This window comes from Musa acuminata, chromosome BXJ2-8 (genome assembly GCF_036884655.1).
Source record: "Musa acuminata AAA Group cultivar baxijiao chromosome BXJ2-8, Cavendish_Baxijiao_AAA, whole genome shotgun sequence".
In the NCBI taxonomy this organism is placed as follows: domain Eukaryota; kingdom Viridiplantae; phylum Streptophyta; class Magnoliopsida; order Zingiberales; family Musaceae; genus Musa; species Musa acuminata.
Window position 1 is genome coordinate 12,019,240 of NC_088345.1, and position 16,693 is coordinate 12,035,932.

General features: G+C 37.6%; 1 protein-coding gene across 1 annotated transcript; it reads right to left on the bottom strand.

Moving 5' to 3' along the window:
* Window positions 1-12,425: 12,425 nt before the first annotated feature.
* Window positions 12,426-16,693, bottom strand: LOC103995004 (uncharacterized). Its single transcript, XM_009415490.3, has 5 exons — window positions 16,446-16,693; window positions 16,218-16,320; window positions 15,736-15,809; window positions 14,894-15,637; window positions 12,426-12,828 (listed from the first exon to the last, which is right to left on the bottom strand). Exons 1-5 carry the CDS (start codon window positions 16,650-16,652, stop codon window positions 12,709-12,711), a joined length of 1,248 nt encoding a protein of 415 aa, XP_009413765.2. The 5' UTR covers window positions 16,653-16,693; the 3' UTR covers window positions 12,426-12,708.

Below are 16,693 nucleotides of genomic sequence, written 5' to 3' on the forward strand. Positions count from 1 at the left end.
AATCTTGCAGATTAATGAACCCATCTATCCTAGGCTTGTTAGATTATTTTACAATAACATACAAATAGATGATGAAGGAAGAATGTCCACCTATCTTTTGGGACAACACATCTCAATCACTGATAAATTCATTTGTGATATGATAGGCATTCCCATAAAAAGCATAGGACTCTACTTTAGAGGATCATGGGATGATGAAAGTATTGGAACATCCTATGTTGAAGCCTTAGGAACAATCTTTGCCAATCCTAACATAGCATTGGTTCCTAAAAGTTGTGAACATCTATTGCCTTTGAACACTAAGATACTTCATTATATCATGACTAGTATAATTCTTCCTAAGCAATACCATCATGATGAAATAAGTCAACTAGAATTAGGAACTATGTACTCTATCTTGAAGGGACATGACATCTGTCTTGGCTATCTTATTCAACAAAATATGTTAGAATTATCTACGAAAGATATGATGCTCCCATATGGTGGAATAATTACTAGAATAATGAAAGCTTACGACATTCAAATACCACTAGAAGAAGAAGTAATGAAAGTAGATAGATTCAGCATAATAAACAAAAATCTACTTCACCGACTAAGATGTCACTATAGAAACGGTAACTGGGTTAGAATGCCTAGAAGAACTGATCCCCCTCAGCCTGAACCTGAACCTGAACCAGAGCCGGAAACCCCAGTCTTTAGGAGTACCCAATCTCCTCCGATCTGTCCCTTTGAGGAAACACATCCGGTTGAGCAAACTCACACATCATCCATCGAAGATATCGGGATTCGGATGGACCGATTTGAACAAAGACAAGAACGGCTTGAACTTCGACAAGATCAAATCCTAACCGAGCTGCAGCAAATCCATCGACAATTTGACTCTTTACTTAGGCACTTTAATCTTCCACCCCATGAATGAGCTTGTATGAACATCTGCTGTTTTTGATATGATATGTTGTAAACTCCTTATGTTATTCATGAAGGACTTTGTTTTTATGGTTACCTGATATGCTGTACATATGTTACCCTGATATGGTTATCTTTGTTTGTGTAAGCATATTTGCAAACATCTCTTGTTGTTTATCTCGGATTTTGCACTGAAACTAAAAAGGTTTAAAAGCCTATGCCTTGAAAAATATGAAGCAACTTACCAATGTAGTTGATAAGTCAGCAGTATGACATTGATATGGTTGCTATTACTAATATGATTGCTATCATGCCCTTGTATCCTGGTCATCTAAGAAACAAAACTCGGTTGCTCTATCAACAACCGAAGCTGAATACATTGCAGCAAGTGCATGCTGTGCACAAGTTGTATGGATGAAAAACACTTTAGAAGATTACAAAGTGAATCTTAAAGATATTCCCATTAAATGTGATAACACGAGTGCAATATGCTTAACTAAAAATCCTATACAACACTCAAGAACAAAACACATTGATATTAGACATCACTTTATACGAGATCATGTCACTAATCATGATATAACCATAGAGTTTATTGATACCAAACATCAACTAGCTGATATCTTTACAAAACCCCTATGTGAAGAACAATTTGATTACATAAGAAGAGAATTAGGAATGTTGATGTGTCCGAATACTTAAACTAGTTAAAATTATTTTTCGGATGTTATTACATGCCTTGACAACGCTTGATCAAATAATATGTTGCAAATTATGTGACAAATATTTTTAACCAAATGCATGTAAGAAGTTCATTTTTCGGTTTGTATGCTAAAAATGGGATGTTCCTGTACACTCTTATGAAAACTTTTTGAAAAATGACCTTCCTCCTTCAAGCAACAAACAATAAAGAGATATTCAAAGAATTATATGTGTCATGACTTCCTTTATGTGCTTGATAAATGCTATCATGCTTTTTGTTGATGACAAAGGGGGAGAAACATATGAATTGATAAACACTATGTCATAGCTGAACTGCCATAATCATGTCTATGTCATAGTTGCAAATACTTGAGTGATGCTATAAACAATGTTATAGTTATGCCATCCTTGCATCACCAAGAGATATGTGAACATGTGCTATAGTTTGCATCATGTCTTGATTTGATATTCTATATTGTGAAGAAAATGCAAACTTGCTAGAAAATCTCAAATGTGTGCATCATGTAAAAAGTCCTTCGTAGCTTTATATGATTACATGATAAATAGTTACAAACACTATCATACAAACTTAATGATGTATGTCATGCCTTGACATCATACTTGAAGAGATACATCATGATGGGCATCATGATGGGAGCATTGATAAGTTTAACTGATCTAACTTATCAATACGTCACTTGAATTCAAGGTTGACTTATCTCAACTATGGCATATAGATAGGGGGAGTTAAGGACAACTCCCTTATCAATTGATTGTCATCATCAAAAAGGGGGAGATTGTTGAATCTCGGATTTTGATGATGAAGTCAATTGTCATTTGTTATCTAATCTATGTGTTGAGATAAGTGTGCAGGATTAACTACGATGAGAGTAAGACAAGCAGCAGGTGTTGCGCCGGAGTCAAAATCATGATCACGTTGGGAGTTCGAGAGTTCGACGGAAGTTCGGACGGTCGTCGGAGGTTCAGCGAGAACAGATCCGAGAAGTCCAGAAGCTTGCCAAGCGAAGCTCGTCGGAACTCGCCAAGTGGATCGTCGCAAAGTCCAGGAGTATGCCGGATGTCCGCAGAAGGATCACCGAGGGTTTATCGGATGATCGACGGAAGTTCGCCGGAAACTCGCCGGAAGAAGCGATTGACGCATCGGAGCATAGCTGCAGAAGTTGTCTTAGAGTTAATCGTAGTTAGCACGATGATTAAGCTTGAAAATGGGAGGTGATCCCATTAGCTTAATCTTGGGGCAATTGGGCCCCTGAAAAGATTCAAATTGGGCCGAATGGAGCGAACCATTCGGACCCTGATTGCACCAGGCGGTGCAACCGCCTAGGACAGGAGGTGCAACCGCCTGGGCTGCGGGACTGGGCGGTGCAACCGCCCCAGCCAGGCGGTGCAACCGCCCAAGGCCATGTCTTCCAGCGGGACTGGGCGGTGCAACCGCCCCAGCCAAGAGGTGCAACCGCCCAGGGCTCAGTCTCCAAGCGAGACTAGGCGGTGCAACCTCCTCTGTCAAGAGGTAGCACCGCCAGAGCTCAAGTTTCGAGCTCTGCCAAGAGGTGCAACCACCGAGCTCGGTCTTCAAGCTCTGGCAGAGAGGTGCAACCTCTTTGGACAGGTGATGCATCGCCTGAGCTCGGTCTTCGAGCTCTGGCAGAGAGGTGCAACCACCTCTGGCAGAGAGGTGCATCAGCCTGAGCTCAGTTTCGAGCTCTGCCAGGTGATGCAACCACCGAGCTCAGACTTCGAGCTCTGCCAGGCGATGCAACCACTGAGCTCAGTCTTCGAGCTCTGGCAGAGAGGTGCAATCGCCTGAGCTCAGTCTTCGAGCTCTGCCAGGCGGTGCCACCTCTCCAGTCAAGAGGTGCAACCGCCTGATCCCGGAATTCCGGGATTTGATCGTTTTGAGCTCCAAATTTGAATTGGGTTGGGGCCTATAAATACCCTACCCATTCAACACTGAAAGGATACAGATCCACACCGAATTCTTGATCTTTTCAGTGATTCTAAGAGCTCAAATTTGTGTAAAGTCCTAAAGTTCTCCTCCTTCTGTTCTTTAAGTCTTGAGTTGTAAAGAGAGGAGAGAAAGGATCTGTAAAGGTTGTCTCCTAAGCCTGTCAAAAGGAGAGAAACTGTAAAAGGGCAGTTAGCCTTCGCCCATTGAAGGAAGGCAGCTAGTTGACGTCGGTGACCTCGTCGGAGGAGGAAGCCAAAAGTGGAGTAGGTCAAGACTGACCGAACCACTCTAAATCTCTGGTTTGCTTTTACCTTGAGCACTTTATCATTACTGCAAACCTCCTACATTGCTACTGCCCTCTGCGCCTTTACGAACGAGTTTCTAAGCTCTGATCTTTCAGAATCTGCATTCAAACGTAAATCGTGTTTTCGTACGATCTTCACACTGCAGTTTACGCTTACATTCGGATTCCATTTATAACTGCAAACTGCTTTCTACGTAAAACGCTTTTCAAGGTTCAAAACTGCTTTTAGACGCAAAACTACATTTAGACGTAAAGTTACGTTTAGACGTAAAACTGCGTTTAGACGCAAAACTGCGTTTAGACGTAAAACTGCGTTTAGACGTAAAACTGCGTTTAGACGTAAAACTGCGTTTAGACGTAAAATTGCGTTTAGACGTAAAACTGCGTTTAGACGCAAAACTGCGTTTAGACGTAAAACTGCGTTTAGACGTAAAACTGCGTTTAGACGTAAAACTGAGTTTAGACGCAAACTGCGCTTAGACGCAAACTGTGCTTAGACGCAAACTGCGCTTAGACGCAAAACTGCGCTTAGACGCAAACTGCACTGTGATTCTGCTTTTATATCGAAATCGTTTTTTATCGGACGAACGCAGCTTTCGTTTTTAAATTACTGTAAGATTTCCGCTGCACTAATTCACCCCCCCCTCTTAGTGCTCTCGATCCTAACAAGTAAGCCTTCTCTCTTGGGTATTAAACCAAATATGAGAGTGAACCTTGCTCTAATACCAATTGTTAGGATCGGAGCGGCACTAAGAGGGGAGGAGGGTGAATTAGTGCAGCGGATTAAAACTCGTAAGTTTGAAATCGATTTCGTAAATGTGTAGAGATTTCGATTCGATGAAGGATGACTTAGCTAAAATAGCTTGAGTAAAGGAAGTCAAGTGTAGGGAGAAGAAAACTGAACAGTTTGCTGCTAAGAAGATAAGTGGTTCAGAAAATTAAACACTCACGCATTCAAGGAACACCATAATGTAAAGTGGTTCGATCAAATGACTTACATCCACTTGCAAAGCCTTCTTCGATGAGGCTCCCAACTTCTAGCAAATCACTTTGAAGGGGAAGGACCAAATACTCCTCTTACAACCTTTTTACAAGTGGTTCACACTCGTACATATTTTTCAAAGAGAAAGAGGGAGGTGAACACTTAAGCTCTTGAAAACAAGACTTTGCTAAAGCTTTTTCTCAATTTCTAACTTCTCAAAAAGGTGTGTTCTCTGTTGAGAATTGAGGGGTTTTTATAAGCCCCAAGAGGATTCAAATTTGGGCTCCAAATTTGAATTGCTTTTGGGTTTCTCGATGTTGGCGGTGGCACCGCCTATCAGTGTCTGACACTGATAGTGTACTGACGGTGCCATCGCTGGACCTCCCGGGTTCTGGGCGGTGCCACTGCCTAGTCCAGCGGTGCCACCGCTTAGACTGTTCCAGCTTACTGGTTGGGCTCCAAACTTGGCCCAAACCAGTCCAAACTCGGGCCTAATTAGCCCTTAACTGGGTTATATGATTAACCCTTAATCCTAACCCAAATTATATGCAAATTATGAAATTAAGACATAGCCCTAAACAATTTTTTAACTAGCAACTTCGAGTTTCCTTCCGGTGAGCTTTCCGGCGAACTTCCAATACACCCTCGGATTTCTTCCGATGGACTCCTAGAATGCTCCCGGTTTTGTGGCAAGTTCAACGAGTCTTTGGCAAGTATCTGAATCTTTTCGTTGATCTCCACGAACCTCCGACGATCTTTTCGGCGGACTTCCGAAAACTTCGGCAAGTCCCCGATTCTTTCTCGGTTGGTTCTGGTAGCACTTCCGACGATTCTTCGAACTTTCGGCGGACTCTCGAACACCTATCGAACATGACTCCGGTAAACTTGCTTTATGTCTTTAAGCTATCGTAGTTAATCCTACATATGTAAAACATACTTCGATCTAGACAATTAATCCTAAGCATCTAATCAAATTATTCGGCATGTCATTGGTCCCTCGACGCTTCGTCCGATTCTTCAGCGCATCGTCCTCTCTTGTGGCTTATTGCCCAATCAGCCAGTTGACTCCACAACTCCGATATCCTTGGCACAATCTCTGCTCTTCTTGGCCCAATGCCCAAATCCACGGCCTGAAACCTTCTGTCGATACGTCGACCGATCCACCGGCCCGACATCCAATCTTCTAACATGTTCCTCCGGCCCAACATGATTTTCTTGCTTTAATTGTCACACCTTGATCGAAGCATCCTGCGTTACTCAAAACGCAGATTAAAATATAAACACATATTGATTGGTTTCATCATCAAAATCCGAGATTCAACAAATGTTATCTCCTAAACCTGTGAAAAGGAGAAAGTGTTGTAAGAGGGTAGTTGGTCTTCGCCTATTGAAGGAAGACCGATAGTGGATGCCAATGGTCTCAACGGAGGAGGAATCGGGAGTGGATGTAGGTCACGATGACCGAACCATTATAAATCTAGTGTACTCTTTTCCTTTATTGTTTACTTTTATTGCTTACTTAGCTACTTACTTCACTTTACATTTACTCTAAGACAAACTTAAATACTTTCCGATATGAGATTTATCAAAACGATTTTTCTACATTGAACGAGTTTTCAAATCGACATAATTTTTATGTAAGCACTAATTCACCCCCCCTCTTAGTGTCGTATTGATCCTAAAAGTTGATATCAGAGCTACGTTTTTCTTATTTGGTTTAACACACAAAAGAAATAGTTTTTATCGGATTTCAAGAGGGTCTTTCTATCATTCGTCCTCCTATGTTCAATGGGACGGACTATACTTATTGGAAAACTCATATTAGAGTTTTCTTGCTTTCTTTGAACTTTGATTTATGGAATATTATCGAATGTGGTTTTGAAAAGTCTTCTAATCCAATGAACGAATGGAATGATTTGGAGAAAAAAAACTTTTTCTTTGAATGCTAAAGCGATGAACGCTTTGTTTTATGCTCTAGATGAAAATAAATTTAATCGGATTTATATTTATGAAATTACGCATGATATTTGGCATATTTTTGAAATCACACACGAAGGCACTAGTAGAGTTAGAGATTCTAAGATAAATCTTTTGATGCATGATTTTAAGTTGTTTTATATAAAACAAAGTAAGACCATTGGAGACATGTACACCTGGTTTACAAATGTCGTCAATGGTCTAAAAGCACTTGGTAAAAGTTTTTCTAATTTTGAACTTGTTAACAAGATATTAAGATTCCTTCTAAAGAGTTGGGATCCTAAAGTAACTATAATTCAAGAAACTAAGGACTTGGACAACTTTTCGCTCGAAGAACTTATCGGGTCTTTGATGACCTATGAAATGACATGTAATGCACATGAAGAACTTGAGAACAACCTTCCAAAGAACATGAAGGATTTGATACTTCAAACAATAGAATACCACCTGAGTGATAACTCAAGTGATGATGATGATGACTTTGAACTCCTAACAAGAAAATTTAAAAAGTTCATAAAACAAGAATCAAAGAATAAAAATGAACTTGAAAAGAATACAATCGACCGAAGCACTTCAAAAACGAATGTCCATAAATAAATAAAAAGCTACAAAAGAAAAAGAAAGTATTCAAGGCGACATAGGACAAAACGAGTGCATCCGAAGACGAGGTTGCGAGCCATGCTTTGATGGCTTTCGATAACGAGGTAAGTGACTCAACTAAAACTCCTTATTTTAAAATCACTTGATGCATTTAATGAGTTATTTTTAAATTAGTTTAGAAAAATTATATATAAATTATTAAAAAAATGATCATAAAAATTACATGTTTTATGATAAAGGAACAAAATATTAGATTTAAATCTAATGCTTGTACACATAATAAGATTAATTTTATGTATGTTTTAATAAGTAATAATGTGTATCTTTATGATTTCCATATTGCTTTTCGATTATAAATGATGATACATGGCCTTTGTAATCAATCACAAAATTTGGAACTAAAAGAACTTGAGTTATTTTTAATCTTATAGGAATCTATCTACATTGCTTTCATTGAATTTTTCGAAAAATGATTTTGATGATGACTTTGGATTTCCTTTCGTATGATTCGCTTTAATAATGAGATTATATATCCAATCAAATCATTTATCAATATTTACGACTTGAGATGTATTTTATATGAAACATTTTTCTTGATTCTCGTATGATTCACTATTTTAAGAAAATATTCAACCAAATGAATAATGATTATTCTTTTGATTACAACTTGAAAGTTTTCTATAAATCAAGATTTTTCCTTTCACTAAAGAAGAGACTTGTCTAAACAAATTTTGATTCTTTCACTTAATACTTATGAATTGAAATTTATGTTATATGAATCAAGATTTTTCATTAATTGTTCTCCTACTCTTCTTCTTGGTATTTACCAAGGAAAAAATTATCCAAATAAACCAATGATATATCTCTAGACTTTTTAATGTTTATGACTCAAATTTTATTATGTACAATTCTCATGTATTTATGATTTGTATATCTCATGATACGATTGAATCATTGATGTAAAAAGAGATAAACGGTACTATTGTATTCTTCCATTCTATTTTGACAATAACAAAGGGGGAGAAAATCTTGCTAATTGTAAATAAAGCAAAAATTACTAACTTGCGCAAAGCAAAGAAAAGCAAAAGTTGCAAGCTTGTACATAAAGAGAAGCAAAAAAGTTGCTATCTCAAGAGAAGCAAAAATTTTGCTTAACTTGACATTCTCAAAAACTTGCTAGCCTTCATACTTCAAAGAGAAGTAACACTTGCCTGTTAGCTTGCATGTTCTAAAATGATGTAAAATTTGCTAGCTTGTATGACGTAAAACTTGTTAGAATTGCTAGCTTGTAATATTATGAGAAGCAAAAGTGCTATCTTGCCTATCTCAAGAAGCAAATAATTGCATATTCTAAAGTGATGAAAAACTGGGTAAATTTTCTAGCATGCATATCACAAAAACTTGCAAGATGCACTTCTCCTTTTTGTTGATGACAAAGGGGGAGAAGATATGATGATGATTTGGAATCATGCATGTAATGATGATTTTGAAAATATACATTATGATTTGAAATGATATATGCAATACTCATGATTTTAATATGCATGCAATGATGTGATTAATTAGCTATTTCAATATTCATGATGCATGTAATGATTAAATAGTCATGATTTTCTAAATTCAAAATTTCTATCAATATGACATATTGATAGGGGAAGTTTAGTTTAAACTCCGTCATGAATTGGTTCTCATCATAAAAAATGGGGAGTTTGTTGAATCTCAAATTTTGATGATGAGTTTATAATCTAATTTATGTTTTGAGTGACTCAGGACTAGCTTCGATCAAGGAAAGATAAATTTATTAAAGTAGGAGGAATTGGACGTTGAGCTGGAGTGAACATGTTAGAAAATTGGACGTCGAGCCGGAGGATTGGTCGACGTGTCAGCAGAAAGCTTCATGCCATTAATTCGAGCATCGGGCCGAAGGATCATACATTGCACCAAGGAGATCGAAAGTTACGGGAGTCAACATGTCAATTGGGCAATACGTCGAAGGATCGGACGAAGCGCCGGATAAACCAATGACATGTCAAATAAAGGATTTATGCTTTGTAATCATTTATTTATGATCGAAGTAGTTTATGAGGTTAATTGAGTTAGCTTTCGGTGTAATTATGCTAACTCAATTTGCAGCCAATTGCGCTATAATTGAGACTGATTTGGGCTCATTGGTAGGCCCATTTAGTGACCCAAAAGTTGGGTCAATTTGTGGCACCTCTAGAACAAGTGGTGGAACTGCTTGTGAGTTGGAAAACTCAAAATACCTAATCTCCAAGGCTTTCAAGCAGTGGTACCACCCAGTAACAATGTGTTAGGCGATGGTACCGCCTAGTGTCAGGCTGCACTTGGGGTACCGACCACCGCTTGCACCCAGAAGACCCGAAAATTTAATTTTTTGGCTCCATTTTTGAAACAATTTGGGGCCTATAAATATCCCACTTGGGCATTAAGAAAGGAGCAAAAATTCTTGAGGAAAAAACTAAGTAAATTCTACAAAAACTTTGAGTTCCCTCCTCCAATGCTTAAAGTTAGTCCTAAGGGAGGTGTGTGAGAGACTACTTGTAAAAGAGTGACATGTAAATGTTATCTCCTAAACCTGTGAAAAGGAAAAAGTGTTATAAGAGGGTAATTGGTCTTCTCCATTGAAGGAAGATCGATAGTGGATGTCGGTGACCTCAACGGAGGAGGAATTGAGAGTGGATATAGGTCACGATGATCGAACCACTATAAATCTGGTGTGCTCTTTTTCTTTGCTACTTACTTTTATTGCTTACTTAGCTACTTACTTCACTTTACATTTACTCTAAGTCAAGCTTAAACACTTTCCAATACGGGCTTTATGAAAATAGTTTTTCTATATTGAACAAGTTTTTAAATCGACGTAATATTTACGTAAGCACTAATTCACCCCCTCCCCCCCCTCTTAGTGTCGTATTGATCCAAACACAACTAGCTCAATTTAGCACTATTAAAGGTCCAATTGGCCCCTAATTGAGTTAGTAGGATTTCTCCCAAAACTAACTCAAATTAAAGTCCTAAATATGATAATTAAGGCTAAATTAATTATGATACAAGTAATCTAAGTTATTCGACATATCAATCGTTCAACCGAACTCTCGTCGGTGAACTTCCGGCAAACTCCCGATGATCTTCCGACGAGCTTTCAGTGAACTTTTGGCGAGCTTTCACTACATCATCCGATCCTTCGGTGTATCTCCCGATTCATCCGGATTAACTTCGGCCAACTTCAATTCTTCTTTAATCGTTTTGCTTTTCTCACAATTGTAGTTAGTCTTGCATCACTTCTCTCAACACATGAATTATATCATTAATTCACCAATTGATTTCATCATCAAAATCCGAGATTCAATAGTAAATAGGGCATTTGATATAAAGCTCGCATATGTTTGTATCTTTTGATTTTGTTCATACTTTGCACATCATATAGAAGGCTTACAGTAGGTTTAATAGCTTCATTTTAATTGATTTTTGTGATTGTTTCAGACTTATAAAAGCAAGTTACGTGCGGTCATCACATAGAGGCAAAATTGCTCAGAAATAAACTATCAAAACAACCATTTTGAGGTTTTCTAGCTTCACAAAGTGTCAACCAACACAATAGTCAGGACCTACCTGAATAGCACATGGCTGGATAAACTTTTGGGTAGTGTCTAAGGCTAGTTCATTGTCTTGTTTCGTAACAGTATCATGTGGATACTTATGGTCATGATGGACCACCTTAGACCTTTTATCGCGTGACCGTTCAGAACTTGTAAAGTCTATATTTATAGTTTACAGTGTTTATCAAGTGTTTACTGAAATGATTGCTTGTGGATCTAGAGTTAAAATGTTTTCTCTAATCCGTCTTCTCTTTTATATGTTCTTAAGAGACCATAAAAATTTCGAGGAGATTAACCTTTTTTGGATGAACATGCAATGGTGTTGTATGACTTAGGCAAAATCGACTAAGTCCATAATAAATTGGAATTACCTAATCATTTCAAATCCTTTTAGACAAAAACTCGTAGAAGAGAAAAGGGGTATCAATCGAGGTGTAAGAAGGATATGGATTGCGTGCAATCCTCAAGTGGTGGCAAGGATGTTTAAATTGAATCGAAAAACAAAACCCAAATCAAACTTGAACTAAACTAGTTTGATCTAAACCGATTCATAAATAATTCTACTTTGAATACTATAAATGATTTTAGTTTGAAAGTTCTATTAATCAGTAGGTCGAATCAATTTTAATTTAGAAATATTAATTCAACCCACAGGTTTAGAAATCCTAAAATCTCTTGTTAAACTCTTTCTTCTCATTCCACCTTGCTCTCTGGTATAAATTTTATTTTATTTATTATTTTTTCGTTAACATTCTTTTTATTGATTTGCATAAATTTCTTTATTCATTTGTATGTATCATCAAGAAAAAAAAAAAAAAGATGACACATCAATGACATGTTCTGTCGTCAATTCTCAATGCTACCACTGTCAGCAGCGTGTCCCTGTATAACATTACTGCAGCAGAACAAATTTCTTGAAAGATTAATGAAGTAAAATTCCTCAATTTCCTATAGACAAAAAAGAATGGAGATTAACTTCCACAGTTCTACTATATAACTTGATCATCACAAGAACAGTGATCAGCAGTAAGACAAGGTCACAAATGCCAACGCAGTAATATCATGCAAAGCTGACCTAATCTAGACTCAAATTCTTGTTCCAAGTCGATGGGAAGGCCTCCAGTGCCACTTTATGAAATGTCAATTACATTTCATAATTATGATAAGACCACATTTTCTACATCTAAAGGTCAAAACATAATTAATTATTCAAAAACCCATTAATCATATAACACCAAACCTGCTGATATGTATGAACAAACCTTTATTAAGCTGAAGTCATCAGAAAGCAACATATCTTCTACATTAGAATTGATACTAGCTCTGATGGTCAAAATGAACTTGGCAATTACTATGCCTCACTGGTTTAATCTAATCAGCCAATGTTTTAACTTGTGTTTACTATTACATGCCCGACAGAATTTGTAAAAACCCTCTTTAACTTGTTTGGCAACCATTTTTGCTTGTAGCCGCCCGTTGATGCTAAAGTAATTACGGAAATGTTTCAAACAATTAGACATTGTTTTACAAAAAGGACAGAAGGAACTGTATATTTAAATACTAAAACAAACATGACACTTGGATATAAAGTTAACTTGCCACAATACAAATAAACTTACAAGAAATTTACATAACTAGAATTGTCAACTTATGAGATTCTAGGAGATGTGCTCTTCAGTTTTGGAACCTTGAAACTGGAAGAAAACAGTCTTGGGCTTCCTGCTGACATACTCTTTTTCCATTTCTCTCTGGAACACCTTTGAAGCCGCTGATGATAATTAAGATATCGTCGGGTTAGACAATTAGATGAGAGCATAATGCATCCAAAGATAAAGCAATTTATTGAAAGAAATTAAATCATGAAGGTTTAAAAAAAAAATTGAACTGCATGCAAGAAAAATATGACTGGAACCAATACAGAGTGTCGTACTAAAGAGAGGAATATGTGGTTAGATAAGAATACTTGCGACTTAATTTACATTATGAACCTTTTGTTAGCTGAATGCATACACAGAAAGAAAAATATAAATGGTAAATATAGGTTCTCTCTAAGACATAACAGTGGAATGAAATGAACATGAATTAGCACATGAACCCAGTAATAATGATTGAAAGGCAATTTTAGGAAAAGCTGTAGTTTCAACAAGTAGGAAAAGCTGAATACTGCTACACAGACAATAGCATCAAAACAAGTACAACCCAAATAGCATCAGACTAGTGGGCGCTTCTATAGTTTTAACATGTAGGAAGAGCTGAATACTGCTACACAGACAATAAATAGTTTAATAGCACAACAGAACAAAAAGATCTCTATTCTTGGTTCGGAGCTCTCCCAAACAAACTCGACATAATTCTAGGCACTCTAACATGAAAATGGTCCATCCAACAAAACCATACTTCAGTTTGATACTCTTAACAGAGTTATCGTAGTAAGACTTGAGGACTTCAAGCTAGATGGAGGCCACTAATAAGAGCCCAAATAGCTTCAGACTAGTGGTCACTTCTAAAGTCTGAACATGTATAAAACTGAATGTTTTGAGATCTGAACATGCACACTAAATAGTTTTATAATATGACAGAACAAAAAGATCTCTATTATTAGTTTTGAGATCTCCCAGACAAACTTCACATAGTTCTAGGCACTCAAACAAGAAAATGATACATCTAACAAAATCGTACTTCAGTTTGAACAGAGTATGTAAGACTTGAAGACTGTAAGCTAGGTGGAGGCCACTAATATATGCAAACAGAATAGGAAGCAAAATTCTCATTTTGAAGAAAGACAGAATGGCTTAAGATGCAAAGCACTGCATGGAATTTCCAACTCACAGGTGCACCATCTGGTTAGCCATTAATGATAGTACTGTAAAGGAACATTGGCAGTTAATATGGCATCATGTCCACTTTAAATTCTTCCCAGTATCACCTAGTGCCTTTACCAGATCCAAAGTATCATGACACTGATAAGACGAAGTACCAGCCAGACATGGTATCACTTTTTTGGCCATCTAGTGCACCGTAAGAAGATTAATACTTGACCATTCATCAATCAAAGTGTTCCTTTCTTAGAAGGTGACAAAAATCCCAAGTGTTGAACCTTCAACAGTCCACAAAAACCCAACACCTTTCATCAAGTGATTTGTTTTCTCTATCAATGAACTTGTAGCCAAAAATTGATTGTAATAAAAAATGGTAAAGCCTATACAAACTCAAAATTAACAATTATCATGTCTTATAAACAGTGAATATTAACAACCAATGATTGCCAGATATTTTAATCAAAGTTCAGAACATTAACAAACTAGCTATTCATTATTCAAACTGGTCTTTGTCAACTTTGTCATGACTTATGAAGTTTGAGAAAAAAAATTTCAAAGAAAAGAAAAAGAAAAAGGTCCATCAAACTCTAGCAGTTGAAAAGACTAGTATGTTGATTTTACACCAGAGGCTAATGCAATGAGTAGCACCAAGATAGAGTGAAAGTGATGAAATGCCGAGATGAAGCATTAGGAACAAGTCACCTACAAAGGCATATGAAATTATAGGCAGAATTTATTAACTAAGAATGCTACACCTATATATTTAGTACCAATCAAGCAATTCCGTATTATACAATTGGAATTTGGAAGTAGATATCTTAGTTCCTAGAGGAATAAAAAACCATGTAAAGAAGATGACCTGCAAATTACGACATTACAGAACAAAGTTACAAAAACAGCATATATAGACATACATAAGAAAAAAGATGAGATAACAATGAACTAATGACATGAAAATACAAACATGGAAGATACTACAATCTTGAAATAACTAAGACTTTTCAATAAACTCACTTTAGTGGAGACGGAGGCATGTGATCCAGGAGAGGCTTCGTAAGCACTTCGCTGTTTTTTCATTTTGTTAACTTCTGAACATAGTGAGCTGCTTTTCCCTGAACCCCTTTTTGATCGAGTCCCTTGTGGTGTAGTTACAGCAGCTCTTGGTTTCCTTTGTGAACCCTTCTCTATGAAAAATCTGGACGTCCTGTTACAGTACCCAGTGACATTCTGCTCAACCATAGCTAGATTACTTTTTAAAGCTTCAATTGTCTCATCCTTCTCCTTGATCAATAACTGCAAATTTTCCACAATAAGATGGAGCTTCTCTTTTCCATTACTAGCTTTTTCTGCTTCATCGGTGTACCTTCTCAAATCCAACTCAAGCCTTGTCCGTTCAGCTTCCAATCTGGTGATAATTTCACCTTTTTCAATGATGGATGACTGCAAATTTTCCAGGTTGGAGTGGAGCTTCTGCATGTCCTCAGCAGCTTTCGTAATTTCTATTTGCTTGGTCTTGAGGAGAACGATGTAGTCACTCTCCATTTTATTCAACTGGTTCCATACAAAATTCTTTTCTGCTAACAGGGCAGAGATCTCACCCTCCTTTTTCAAGCTAAGATTTTTGTAAGAGTGCTTCAGCTTCCGAATCTCTCCTTCTAAGTCAACTGCAGAGTTCTTCTGCCCCTCGGAATTTTCTGCTGACTTCGAATATCCAGCACCGCTCTTTACTCCACCAGCTTCACGATTTTTCAGTTTTTCCTATAAATAGGTCCGTGGGTTGTTACGACAAAGGACCATCCTAAACGAGGCGAAGATGATTTTATATAACATACATGAAGAGAGGAAACAGGGAGCACCTTGAGCTCTGCAATTTCTGCAATTAAAGCCTCCACATAAGCATGAAAGTCCTCCAAATCATTCTCAGCTTGATCTGTTATATGGATCATGCGATATATCAGAATTTACCACTAAACAAAAGTTTTCATAATTTTTCTTCATTATGGCACACTTCAAGAAACACACTTCAATGAAATTTATGGTACACTTCAAGAAACCAGAGAGTTAGTGTTTTTCTTCATTACTTTTCCCTCTTTCAAACAAAAATTAAGCCATCGAATGATCTATCCACAAAGAAACATAATGGCATCGTCATCATTAGGGAGTTCACACTCGGCACCGACAACCGAAAGTAGCCAACAGAAGTTCACCACGATTAAAAAGACACAAGGTGAACCAAGCCAAGAACCCAAATGAGGGAGGCAGGAAAAATTTCCGGAAGAAGTAAATCCGATAAATCAATTTATGAACAATAAAGATTTCCGGAAGAAGGAAATCTGACCAAACTGCTTCTTGTAGCGCAGAGCCTCTCTCTGCTTCATCCCGAGCATCAGATCGAGCTTCGTCGCCTGCACTCTCCGGCCCTTCTTTTCCTCCTCCTTCATCTACCCATCAAAGAAGGAAAATAAGCCAACTTCAAAGAAACCCTAAAAGGATTTTCAAACACCGTCCAAGAAGACAAGGAGGTGGCTCGCCAGATTCCAAGATTAGGAAACGGAATCCGCCGAACCTGGGAGATATGGGCTTCAAGAAATCCCGCTTTGGACGCCCACCGATCGTGCTGGATTTGGATGTACCGCTCGAGGAACTTGCGATCGTTGGCGAGGGTTTCAATCTGAGACTGCTGCGTCCGAACCATCTCCACTAGAGCTCCAAAGATTCGCTGCCATTGGCGTTGATCAGAACCAGGCGACGACGGGTTCTTCAGGTCGCCCATCGATTCGCAGAGCAAACACAGATTTTGAATTGAGAGAGAGA